Genomic DNA, 13688 nt, shown 5'->3' on the forward strand with positions numbered 1-13688 from the left:
GAGAACAAAATAGTTTTCTTTGTTCCTTCCCCTCAAGCCTCTCCTGTCTCCCTGGGCTCCCTGCCCCCCAACACAAGCTCTCTTAGTAGGTGAACTGGAAGCTGCCTTCTAGGGGCGGGAAGACACTTTGCTGGAAGCTCACCTTTACAGCCTGCTGATGGCCATCTATTTTCATGGCCCAAATGAACAGCATCACCTTCCTCCCTCCTCTCCACATAAAAAATAGATTTAGAAAAAGCCATAATAAACCTTGTGAGAAGGTGACTTAAATCTTTGACTGGCACCATGTAGGGGACCTCTCTGTGCTCCAGTGGGCTAAGCCAGCTGGCCAGAGGGACTGGGAGGTGCGCTAAGCCGGTGAGTTTACTGAAGACAGACCAGCAGACAGGAGCAGAGGAAGAGGAGGCAAAGGGTGCAAAGATGGGGGTTTGGGCGTGGGAGGTGGAGCTGGGGCAGAAGAGGGTGGGCACTAGGTGAAGATATGCTGGGGGGCAGGAGCCAGGGCAGAACAGGTCTTTACCCGGGTTCCAAAGATGACATGAAAGGGACAAACACAAAAACAAACAAAACAGAACCCACCAAAGAGCAGAGAATAGGATCAGGGAAGGCTATTTCCTCCCCAATGGAACTAAACGGTTAAATGGATCCTGGCAATTAGAATAATTAGATAATTAGATTGTGACTCTGTGGGTAAGAGACGGAAACCTGTCTCAGCTAAGTACACTTGGTAGCAAAACACGCTCAGTTATGAAAGGAGCGTGCTCTCAGTTAGCAGGTATATTTCAAATGGTTCAAAAAAATTTAATGGAATACAGATTTGCAGCTAATGAGTTAGATTTAGCCAGCAAGAGGGATTTTGCCTGGGGCTCCATTAGAGCCTGACTCAAGTCCCACTCTCAGTCCCACCATCACTACTGCGCCTCCGTCAACAGATTTTTATTTAAGCCAATGTGTTTAGAGCACAATTCCATGGTGAATAACCTTTAAGGTTACATTTGCCTTTTCCTTGCTTCTTGCAAACAGTGCGTAATCCACGAGCACATTTGTTGGCTGTAAAGGTGTACAACAGCAATTTTTGCAATGACAGTGCGGAGAGGGAATATGAGATCTGTGTGCTAATGAGCTGACACTGCAGAGGCTGGGGCGATGTAGGGTGGAATGCACTACAAGTGCACAGCAGCAAGACACAGGAGGGGACTTCAAGGGAATCGGAGGCATTTCCTGAGGAACCGGGGCAGCAAAGGCAGGCACATGGGGTCCAACAACTCCTTGGTGTGTTTACACATTTCCCAAAGCCCTAGGATGATCACATTTGTTTTTTTTTTAAAGAACAAACATGTAACTTCTCTTTGGAAATACACCGATTGTCTCTGTATGGGCACCTGTGAGTGTGTATGAATGCATGTACCCTGAAACCTTAATATCCACACCATCCTGCCTTCTGGGGTTATCAAGCCAAATTGAAAAGTGAGGCAGCAAACTCAATTAATCCTTATGAAATGGGAACATGTGCTTCAAGTCAGATGAGTCTCCTTGATAAACTTCAATTCACCTCTGAGCTAAGATACCAAATGAACCACCTTTCAAAGCCAGAGAGAGTTTTATTGGCCTCTTAAGATGCAAAATGAAGTTGGAGTCTGTCTTAAGCAAACCTCTTGGGGGTTGTGTAAGAAAAAAATTGGTTGCCAGTGAAGAAGAGTTTTTAAATAACTGGTGCCTGGGATTTGTTGCAAGAAAATCCACTGAGTGCATTGAAGGAGAAGGTTCAGAGGAAGAGTCCATAACAGGGACACACACAGAAGGCACGACCCTTTGGGTATTTATTTACTCTCAAAAGTGCATGCCTCCCTCAGGATTGAGGGTGCAGGAAAGATCACAGGAAGAAATCAATTCTAGTCTCAAAGGAAGCTGAAACTAATAATTTTGAAAAGGGACAGGGCAATGTCTCTTTACTTTTGGCCATCTAGTCCATTTTGAACAAGATCTGAGAGGTGGGTGACTACATTTAGACTCCATCTGGGGTTTTTAGAATTCTCTCCAGGTCTCCAGGGAGGGGCAGGTCAGAGGACCCAGGTTTTTTCCCTCTGCACAATAGCGCAATCAATTGCAAGAATGGCAGCCTGGGTCACCTGCCTGGCTTCAGTACTAAACCGGTATTGTGCACCTTCCTCTGAGATTTGTCATTTTCACTTCCATGAGAAAAGGAACAATCAAGGCCAGAGGGAGAAATGAGACATACCTCCAGGGCTTCCCTGACCCTTTGAAAGGATTATTTTCTGAATTCAAAGGCTCTCAGACTTTGTTTGGACTAGTCATCTTTCTCATAGGAAGCTCCAGGCAGCAGCTGCAGGGAGACAGCTCTGGGATCTGGCCCCCATTCAATGGTTGTGACATTCAGAGAGGACTGTTTTGGGGACCAGAGAAGATGACAGCTTTCTTCCTCTGTCTTCTGAGCTGTGAAGTCTAAGTGTGCAACAGGCAGGTTATTACATATCAGTGGTTTCTGGATTTTTCTTCTGTGTATGTCTGTATGTACACGTGTCTTTGGCATAACTAGGGGCAAGGTCACCTTTTTGTTTTATCTTTCTCGTTGTCCAGGGAGCCACACCACTTATACCACACTTTCACATTCCCAGTCATAATCCAGCCTTGTAAGTTTGCAAGTAGAAGTGCTGTGGATTTGGTGGAGAGGTTAATCAATTTCTTTTCCTTTCCCATGATTGTTGCTTCATTGCCTGGAGAGTTAAGGCATTAAGGCGACTCAACCCCAATATGGATGACTTATTGCCTGTACTAAAAACTGAGCTTGTCACATGGCAAGGATCATTTTCTAAGAGTTACTTGAGTAAGGTTTCCATGGCCCTGGGCTGGCCAGTCTCAATCCAATTTGGTCATTAAAAACAAACAAACCAGGGCCTCCCTGGTGGTGCAAGTGGTTAAGATGCAAACTATGAAGCTATCCACAGCCACTGCATCACAAGTTCAATCCCCAGCCAGGGAGCTACCCACATTGTGCAGCAGACCTCTCCTGATTCGCTTGCTGCTCCCCTCAGCAGTGTATTTCAGTCAATTTGCCTGTTCTGTTCCCCACTCTGTCTCTGGCGAATCCTCTCACCCCAACACCTCTGGCCTGTACCCCAGTTCTTGAATGCATAAATAAATAAATCTTAAAACAAACAAACAAAAAAAGGACCAAAACCCTAGGATAACAACTATTCCTGAGAAGTCAATTTCCACTCTTATCCCAGTCCTCATCAGTGGAAAGACACTAAAGTGAATTGAAATAAAAATATGGTTTGTAATTAATAGTAATAAATCCCAGTAGGTTTATGTACTTGGTTCTAAATCTGTTAAAACTGTTATTTAGGAAGCTGCATTTGAAATTCAGCCTCTTGACAAAATAACAGTGGTGCAGGATTAAGAGTCAGATGTGTGTTGTAATGTTATAGAGACGGGCTGGGATTACCGAAATAAGATGCAAAGTATAGACAGACATTTTGTAACTTTCACACTTAGCTGGAATTAATAAGTTCCTATTTTTGTCAATGTCGGCAAGCCAAAGAATGTCAAATCCAGAGTATCTCAGAACATGTTCATATAAGGATCTGTAACTTCAGCTAAAATTCTCTTAAAGATGATAACTGTCATATTTCTCGCAAAGTATTTCATTCCATCTCCTTGACCTAAGTCTTCAAACTCAAGAAACCTGTGCCCTTGGAGACCCTTTTAACAGCTTTTGGAAATCACATATCCTGAGAGGCAGCGAGAGTTTGAAGAAGGTCATACACAAAGTTTCAGCCAAACAAACAAATATTTCTCATGTGAAAGAAAATAAAAAAACAGAAACTGCAGATTACAGCAGCCATAAAAGCAAAACATATTTATGCCATCATCAGCCTCACTGTTGTGAAAACTTTTAGTGAAATAAGCGTAAATGAAAAAGTATCAGTTTTTCTCACAAAATATTGCATTCAAGAAAAACCTGTACCCAGCTGGCTATTAGTCATTTGGGTTCCAGGTGGTTTTACTTTTCAAAAGGCCCCCTTTCCTGAGGAACAATCTCGGGGCACAACTATGTGTTCCAGAAATGGCTTTGGGGCTGATGAAATTCCTCGTTTGATTTTCAGTTTTCCTGCTAAAAGCCTCTGCCTTCCACCTTTTGCTCTAAGTTAAGAACTGGGTTGTCCTTAACAACAAGGGGTGAACGCTAGCGGAGACAGAACAGAAGCCAGAAAGTAGCTTTCCAAATAGTCACCAGAGCAGTGGCTTCTCCCAGTTTGCCAGGAGTTCAATCAGTTGCAATCACTCTGTTGTCTTATAGGTTCCTATCGGAGCTCTCTAGGTAAGAAAGGTGATATGCTAGCATAGAAAGAGGCCAGGGAACCCAGCCTGATATATCCCTCAAGGTCATTTGTTTGCAGAATTTCTCTTATTTGGCTCTGATACCTTAGGCAATTCTCAAATTCAAATTCAGCTTCCTGCATCCAGGTGCTAGCTTTAACAGTCAAGTAATGTACAGTCTGAACTGACTCCATCTAAAAAGCTCTTTAAAAAAAAATCCCATCTGAAGAAATTTCCCTGAACAGACATATTTCTTTTTTCCCAGCCCTCCCCCATCCGCCCGAAAAAACGGTGTGTAGGAGGGAACGCCAGTTTAGCAGGGAGGAAAATAAAACTTTTGCATCCAACATTATACATGACAGAGTTTTGTGCAGTGCCTTAAGTCCCTCAGCAGGATCCTCCGGAGTTGATATATGCCGCATGAAACCTGGATTGACCAGATCCCCTAAAATGTCTTCTGAGACAATCACCCCCATCACACACCGCAGACCCCAAGTCTCACACGCAAAATGCCAATGAGGTCCCTGAGGTCCCAAAGGGAGGAAAAGCAGATCTACTTACAAGCATTAGTCACAGAAAAACTATTGGAGGAATCCAAGTGATCTACGTGGTAATTCAAATGGAAGGGCTTCTCGGTGGTGTTCTGGTTGGTGTTGTATAACTGCACGGCAAAGCGGAAAGCGCTGTGTTCCTGCACCGTGTTTCTCATGAAAAGTCCACCTACAAGCAGAGGGAACAGACATTTGGCTTGTGTCCCTCCAGGACCGGTTAGAGATCGGGGCAACACTACAGATACAGATACCGTGCAACGGGTCTGGGGTGCGCGACGTGTTTGATTTTCAACCTGTGTGTCTTTCAAGACTTGCGAACTCAGATTTTGAGCAAGAGAAACCTGGTTTGCCTCTGGACGGAACCGGGGGAGGAGAGGCTGGAGAGACATGGGAAAGGGATAGAGAGATGAGGGGTCTGCTTTGGGGTAGGACGGAGGGACCAAGGACGCGAGTTGCTTCTTTCTCTGGCGGTAGCGTCCTCTCTTCTAACCCCCGCCCCGACGCGACACCCAGCTGCACAGGCTGGCGCACCTTTCCCTGGCGCAAAGGGAAAGGTGGGGAAGAAGAAAAATGTCATTGTGCCCGCTGCCCCATCCCGACCCCCTCGCCACCCTCCCTCCCGAAGACAATACAGGGGTTTGGTTCCGAAATGGCCACGGTGCTAACTTCTTGACTCGCCAATGCAGCCAGACGCCGAGAGAAGTCCCTCCCCGCGCTCGGGAGCCGGGCTCCAGACAGACACAGCGGCAGTTCATGAATTCGTGGTCTGCGTGACTTCGCCGCTCGGCTCCCGGTGTCACCCCGCCTCCTACCCCAGCGCCCGCGACCCGGCGGCTCCCCGGGTCTGGGGGAACCCAGCGTGCGCTCCCGCCTCCCCAGCATTAGCGTGTCTCTGGGGAGCCTGAGACTCGCCCGGGGTGCCCCGGGCCGGGTTGGGAGCCCTGGCGCGGCCAGACGGGCGGCATCGCCCTGGGAGAAGTTCCAGCGGCCGCACGCACGCCATGGCAAAGTCCGGAGCAGCGGCCGGAAAGCCGCGACTCTTCGTTCCTTTGCAGCCTGCCGGCTCCCGCCAGCCTCCCAGCCCCGCTCAGCTGCGAGAGCCCAGCGGTCCACCCCCGAGCCCCGACTCCAGCCCCCAAAGACCCCTCTTGTCCCTGATGCTCCGCGGAGCAGCCGGCTCGCCGGAGCTCGGATTCCCCGCGATTCCTGCCGGGTCCCGCTGCCCGGTCTCCTCCCCGGGCCATGCAGGACGGGGACCCGCCGCTGCTGGCGCCGCCGGGGTAGCGGGCAGTGGTCGGTGCCGGAGACTCTGCCCCCCGGACCGGCGGGCTCGCTCGCGCTTACCTATGCTGATGGTGTTGGGGAATCCTCCGTGAGAATGACCCAAAAGCCCCAGGACTAAAAAGAGGACCGCCCGGAGCACGCTTTGCCCCATTTTCTTCTGTCTGGCCATGCTATGCCTAAAAGGAAGCTGACAAGAGCATGGGCGCAACTCGGGAGTCGTCAAAATAATAATAGAAAAAGAAAAAAGAATTCGCCGGCTCTTACACCCCCTCCCCTGAACTTGCTCTTGCTCACTCTTCCTTTCCACCCCACACTAGTCCTCCTCCTCCACCACCTTCTCTCTCTCTCTCTCTCTCTCTCTCTCTCTCTCTCTCTCTCTCTCTCTCTCTGTCTGGCTCCTTCTCGCTCCCTCTCGCTCCCAGGCTCTCTCGCCACCCCTCCCCGCCCCCCACCTCACTTCTGTCTTCACACCAATCTGGAAGGCGGGTTCATTGGCTGCAAGCTGGGTTCGCCAAAGGATCTCTCTCCCTATCACTACTAGAGATTGGGGGGAGGGGGAAGGGCGAGAGGGAGGGAGGGGGAGAGAGAGGAAGACAGAGAGACAGACAGACACAACCTAAAACACAAAACAAAAAAGACAAAGCACCGAAAAAACAAATAATACAAGAAGAGAAAGAGAGAGAGAAAGAGAAAGAGAGAGAGAGAGAGAGAGAGAGAGAGAGAGAGAGAAACAGAGAAATTATAAAGAAAATCCGAGACTTTTCTACCCTAGAAGATGATGTGTCTAAAGAAGGAAAAAGAAGGAAAGAAGGAAAAGGCTCAGCGCCTGTGAATTGGGCTCTTCCAATTGGGCCGGTAGGGGGATATTGATCAAAGTTGATCTGACGTGGAATTAAAGCCGCACACCGCTTAGCGCCACTGCAAACTGCAGCCGCGGACTGCAAAGCCTCGGGCGCTGGCGTTTGTCAACACGGAAGATGGGATCAATAGAGAGACACTAGTTCTCACGTGCACCAGCCTTTCAAGCTGCAAACTGTCCTTTAAAAAGAAAGAAAGAGAAGAAAAGAAAACCTGCATTGCATCTGCGTTTGTGTATCTGTCTAAACAGGAGGCGAAAGGAAGCTGGGGGCGAGGGCGGTTAGTGGTTACTCCTGAGTCTTTGTAGACACTCAGAGGAGCAGTTCCCATCACAATGCACCCAAAGATTTTGCGCATGCCCGTCCCCTGCCGCTCAGTTTTTACAGCAGAGGCCAGTGCGCACCAGCACCCCCCCCCCATCATCCCTCACTAGCGCACGGGCGCGCGCACGGGCGCGCGCGCACGCGTCCGTGTGTGTGTGTGTGTGTGTGTGTGTGTGTGTGTGTGTGTGTACACGCACAGCTCTAGCAGGCAGGTACCTTCCCTAACCCAATTGCAGAACCAGGCTTGGGGGGGTGGGCGACAGGAGGTGGCTCTTGGGGGTACTTCACAGGTTTGAAGGGCAAAGAAAACTTATGTAGCAGGAGGCGGTAACTAAAAGGTTAATCAAAAGGTGCTCAGTCCTGTCCCCAGAGAGGAGCAGAGAAGTGTGGGAATGAGCTGGGATAAGAGTTGGTATGGCAAGTTAAGGTGCGGGGAAACCATCCTAGCTGCCTGGCTCCCTGCACGTTGCCCCGTGGACCTAGCAGCCTAGACCCCTGACAGATGACCCCAGAAGCTATCAATTCTCCCTCCTGCTTCTTTCACTCAGCTCTAACGGGAGAAAAGAAACTTGGGAGTCATGCAGTGCAGCCTAGATTATTTGGGGTGTGGGGTGGACCCCTCCATAACATCTGTGGATGAGCCTCTCAGACTATGGACTCATCTCCCTGGCCCTTTCTCCAGTGATGAGAAAAAGGAAGCCACTTTATCTCTTTCACACCTACCCCACAGCTACTCAGGAAGAAATGGCTTTGATCCCTCCCCACACCGCTATTTTCTTTTTCATGTCATTGCCTCCCGGTCTATGTGGAAAATGAACCTTCCTGCCAGTGTATAGAAAACGGGTACATGTCAGACAGGGGCACTGGGATCTGACTGGTACACTGATGTCCCCAAAGCACTGCATTTGGCATGACATAGGTTGGAGCCTGCAATGGAAAGTTACCAAACCCTGGGGCAACCAGAAAAATGATTCTAGGTTCTTTCCAAATTTCTGTCTATTCAGATAATGCACAGTCTCTTTCTATCCCTCCACACATAGATATCTTTTGTCTCCATGTGGGTAGTGGGCGCCTGAGAGTCAGGGAGATGCCTTATAACTGGTCAAAGCATTAGGGCAGAGGTAGGAGGGGAGACTAGCTTGACCACACCTACCCCTTGACAAATGTGGGGACTGAGATAGCATGGTTCAACAAATAGGCTTTTAGGATATAAGTCCAAGTTCAAGTTTATATTCTATCACATATAGGCATAGTGTGACCTTAATATGGACCCCAGTTTTCTTATCTGCAACAGTGGCAATATTACTGTTTCTTTCCCTAAAAAGTACTTGTGGATTAAATAAAAATTTGAGAAGATAATGGAGGTTGAAAGCGTTTAATTCTGTACCTGACTCTGAAGAATCAATAAATGTTCCCTGTTCCCTCTTGTTCACCTTTCAAAAGTGCCCTCTTCTTCCCCAAAGCTCCTGTGCTGTTAGCCTCCGCTCTCTCTAACATCTCCTCACTCTCAGTCTCTGCTACCAAACCTTGGCGAATGTTGCTCATCAACATCTTCCCATTCTTGGCCCTCAAGAGTCCTAAGAGTCAGGACACGATCTGGTACACGCATATATTCTAAGGTTCTAATGTCAGGCAGTGACCACTTAAAATAAAAATGTTACATTTAGAAAACTTCTACTCTGTGCCCGGTACTGTATGTTCTTCCTTTTAGATAACAGAGTTGCATTTTAATAGGTATCTTCAACACCTTAACCCAAAGGAATAACACTAATGAGGCATTTCAATTTTGATTTCCAGTGGGTAAATAGCATACTTTGGAGGGGTGACGTTCAGCCAACCACATTTCACTCCTGAACTCATCTGGCTACCCATCCATGCTTGGTCAGCCGTGAGAAGAGGTGGACAAAGAGGTTTGTGACCATCTTCACTGCCATTTGGCTTGAAGAGTAACTGATGGGATGGGCCAGTAACAAAAGATGAGCGGAAGAAAGGCATTTCAGTGCCTCTGCACTTGAAAATCTTCCATTGAATTCATTACTGGAAATGGCACCCATCCCTTCCATTTTCAGTCTCTGCAGCCTATTACTTTTCTTCCTCTTTCATCTGCTGCCACTCTTTCAACTTTTAGCTGTCAGAGGCAGCTGTTGGCAGAATTGGATTTGTCCCATCCGAGCCAGCAGGAACACAGTGGTGGACGAAGCAAATTGCTGTTGTTTCAGAAGCCTGTATAAGTACATGCAAATTATTTTGTAATCGATCCCTTACCCAAGAAAGCAGTGAGATACTTTGTGAACTTCATCTTCCCTTTTCCAATGAGGAACTAGAGATTGTACTGGCAGCATCACAGCCATCAGAAGTTGCTAACAAAATCCCAAATGTAGCTCTCCCTCTGTGGTTAAGAGGTAGCCTTGCTGGATTTAGGACTACTTGCTGCTCTTAGAGCACATGGTTTACCCTTCTAAGTGAGCTTTATGATACAGTTTAAACAGCAAAAAAAAAAAAAATTCATTGCAGTGCAGTTTTTTAAAAAGATTTAATTTATGCATACAAGAACTGTGGTACAGGCCAGAGATGCAGGGGGTGAGAGGATTCACCAGAGACAGAGTGGGGAGCAGAACAGGTGGATCCACTGAAATACACTGCTGAGGGGAGCAGCGAGTGAGACAGAAGAGGTCTGCTGCACCATGTGGGTAGCTCCCTGGCCAGGGATGGAACTCGTGGTGCAGTGGCTGCGGATAGCTTCATAGGTTGCATCTTAACCCCTTGCACCACCAAGGAGGCCCGCAGTGCAGTTTTTATTAAAAAGTTGTTTTGCATGCTTTCATGAGATGGCTAGTCAGGTGCCACCACAAGAGGGGGCAAAGGGGAGGCACAGGACAGGAAGACTCACAGGTCCTAGAGAAAAAGAGTCACTGTATCTGATACAAGGGGGCACACCACAGGTGTGAAGGGGTTGAGGCGGGGAGGAGAGCACCATGGGAGTGGGATCAGCCAAGCAGGCAGGGAGGGAGAGAGGGAGAGCAAGCACTTTCTCTATTGGGGCTCAGCATGGAGTACACAAGCAAAAGATGTGAGAAGGTTTCCTTGGTACATTTGAAGCCATTGGGTCACAGTGTGGGCGTGGGCAGGAAGGGGTGGGGTGACAGAGGCCAGGATTATCACATTGATGCACCTGATCACCTGGGTGCACACCTGTTGTGTGGGAATGTTGAGTCAGTAGAAAAATCTGAAGTTTTAAAATGTTTAATTTCCAAAGTGAAAATGGTCCTTCTCTTCATGAAGGTTCTGTTTGTTTTCCCCTTAGGACAGGGGCATGTGGGTAAGTAGAAATGTCAGCCAGGAGAGCGTAGACAGGGGATCTATACCATACATTGAACCTCTTGCTTGCTAACTTGATTCCTTGCCAATAAGAAAAATGACAACATCAGCCCAATTCATTGGGAGGAGACTGCTCTACCCTTTAAAGGCAGTGAAACCGAGATGTGCTATTGTTTGCCATTTGATTTGAAACTTTGATTTCTTCAATGAACATTTGACTCTAGTTGACACCAGGGAGATGAGGAAAGAAGGCATAGTTTCTTGAAAATGAATTTCAAATTTAGAGGAGCAGCAAATGTATTCACTGGCAATGCAATGCAACGTGGTAGGCTTTGTGAAAATAGTAAGCACCGGGTATCGTGGAAGTAGAGAGGAGACTGTGTGCATACCTGAAGCAAGGTTCTCCCCTTACCTAAGAGGCAATCCCAAGTCATTAAAAAGAGAAGAGAGAACAAGGTAATTTCTAAGGCCGCTTCCTGCTCTCATGTTCCATGGTCTTATGATTTCACGAGGTGGGCTTACTTTACGGTCAGAAACTGTCCAAATGCCAGCCTGTACTCTAATCAAGGATCTAATCTAGGTACTACTGTTTGTTTGTTTTTTTTTTTACAGTTGTCTCTCACACTGCCTTACCTGGATTTTTTGTGAAGAATAGAGGTCCGCCATATCGAAAGAGCAGACTGAGTGTGATATCTAAGAAAGCCCCCCCCATATTTTCGATCATCTCATCTTCTCTATTACACCCCCTCCTCCAGGAAGCTCTGTAGAAATCGCCTATGTGGGTGATCGTTGATGGACAATTGTTGATTCAGCTTGTTGCTGCTGAATGTATCCACAGGCCTGGAGACCTGAAATTCCAGCCACGGGCCTAGTTAGACTTGCTTTTGGTAGGAGAATGTTCATGGATCAGAGGAGAAGCCTCAGGAACTTGGGGTTCATATGCCAGGAATGGATCCATGGCAACTTGCAGGAGTCACACCAAGTGAATAGTGGCCATGGCAGCAATTGTTTATCTCAAATTGTTTTCAGATTGGTTTACTTTTCATGGCTGGCAAGGGTGTTTAGAACTCATATTTTGCACTGAAGACGTCTCTTGGAGCATTTTTGGAGTACAATTACTTGGAGGTAATATTTCATTTTTAGTATTCCTTTTCCAACCTTTTCTCTCTAGACTATGCACTTTTATACTGTATCCTTTAGGCTTAGTGACCACATTCTTGGCCCCTTCCTAGACCAGTTAGAATGCTCCATGCTTCAGAAAAGAGAAATATGGGAAATGCAATGGCTTACATGACTGGAAGGGACAGAGGTAGGACTGGCTTGCAAATTGATTAGACTTGGTAGTTAAATATTTCAACAAAGACCACATTTCTTTTCTTGTCTTAACACATGCCTCACCTGCTTCTGTATCATTGGTTCAAACTGAATCACACATTCGACTGCTCATGATTCAGTCCTTTGGCCAAGTAATGTCATGCTTAGGCCTGAATTACCTGAACTAATCACTACAGTGTGGGAGACAGGATCATGCTGCATCAGAGAGTTGAGAGTAAGGATAATCAGTCCTGCCTCACCCCTCACCTAACCACAAGATGGACTATGGGGGAGGCAGCATGGAGGTTTGAAAGCAACCACAGTAACCATGAAAATCTCCATCTTCTCAAAGACCTGCTCCTTAAGGATTGTGCATGGAAACATCTTCACTCTTGAAATGTCTCGAGGTCCCTGGCCACTAGCTGAAATCATCTTGTCTCTGGTCTATTAGAAGTCGGATGCTGAGTTACTAAAGTAACAGAAAGATCCTGCCATTAAACAGTTGTCACTGAAGTCTATGCCACTACTCTATAGACTAGGAAACTGAGGAATCAGAGAGGTTTAGTGAATAATCCAAAGTCACACAGCCAAGTGGTGGTGAATGGAGTTTCTGATCTCTCTAGGGCTTTATCCACCAGACCAGTCTCCTTCATGCTGTGAGGGAATTGAATCATAACAAATATATTCTGCTGAGATGGGTACATCTTAGTAAGTAATTATCCCCTGGTGGGCTCTGAATGGGCTTGAAAACTGCAGATGGAAATCACATGGCTTCAAGACTGCTGCTTCTAACAAAATGGCATTCTTATAAGCTGCAGCGTGTTTCTGATGGGATGTGTTAATTTACTGTGAATTATTCTCGGTTACCTCCCAAAGATGATATTGTTGACATTTTTATTAATGTACACGTTTTTACCCCTCTGGGAAGGTTAGAAACTGTCACTGTGAAACAGCACAAGAAAATCAGGGGGAAATTAACCCATAGCCTAAAACTGGCCCTGTCTCTCTGGTCTAGTTGGAAAGAAGTGGCTTGTTTGAGCAGATTTGTGAATTTTACTGATGAATTCTGGGTGTCAATTGATTTGAGGTGTTATGCTTAAAATTCAACTGGAAAGTTTCCATTGTTTGAGTACTTATGATAATTATAAACTGCCTCTGAAATATGAAACTTACATGTCTATATGTCAGGAACTCCAGCGGCATCGCGCCATATCCTATGAAGATTGATGTAGTAATGACACCTGCGGGGGTGGGGGTGGGGGGGACCCTTTACCTCTAAAGCACAAATAGTGATGTAAACCAATATTAATTCATAAAAAAAAAGAGAAAAACAATTCTTACAACAACAACAAATACCAAGCCGATTTTTTTTCCCTTTTTCCTGTGTGTGTGAGGGTGGCCGTAATGGGGTTGGGGGGGTGAAGCCCATGTGTTAATTGAGCACTCCAGTTATTCACTCCTTCCTGCACCCATATCTTTCTGGTGACCTCATTGTGGTCAGTTTATTCTCTGTCCCTTAACTTTGTCCTTGGCCTTGTGACTTGCTTTGGCCAATGGCATATGGGTAGAAGTAACAGAATGCCAACGCCAGCCTGTGTCTAAGAAAATTTTATGCCTTCCTTATGGCCATCTTCATCTCTGTAGTATCTTGAGAAGAACATGGACCAGTTAGTGTCCTGGTTCAGGAAGGGTGAGAGAC

The 13688-nt window shown here is 46.8% G+C and overlaps 1 protein-coding gene across 6 annotated transcripts in view; it reads right to left on the reverse strand.

The window, feature by feature from the left end:
- The window catches only part of GRIA3 (glutamate ionotropic receptor AMPA type subunit 3), a 262555-nt gene extending 255590 nt beyond the window's left edge, over positions 1–6965 (reverse strand). For 4 of the 6 annotated variants that reach the window (XR_005125435.2, XM_054695576.1, XM_037511994.2 and 1 more), the window contains exons 1-2: positions 6237–6622; positions 4903–5061 (exon numbers count right to left, since the gene is read on the reverse strand). Coding sequence is in view for 5 of the 6 variants with exons in the window: in XM_054695576.1 (XP_054551551.1) it covers positions 4903–5061; positions 6237–6345 (268 nt within the window). In the remaining variant the exon portion in view is untranslated. The other 2 variants (XM_037511993.2, XM_037511992.2) reach the window with 2 other exon arrangements.
- Between the last annotated feature and the right edge of the window lie 6723 nt (positions 6966–13688).

Source organism: Talpa occidentalis, unplaced genomic scaffold (assembly GCF_014898055.3).
Source record: "Talpa occidentalis isolate TD23 unplaced genomic scaffold, MPIMG_talOcc4v2.1 talOcc4.15, whole genome shotgun sequence".
Classification (NCBI taxonomy): Eukaryota; Metazoa; Chordata; class Mammalia; order Eulipotyphla; family Talpidae; genus Talpa; species Talpa occidentalis.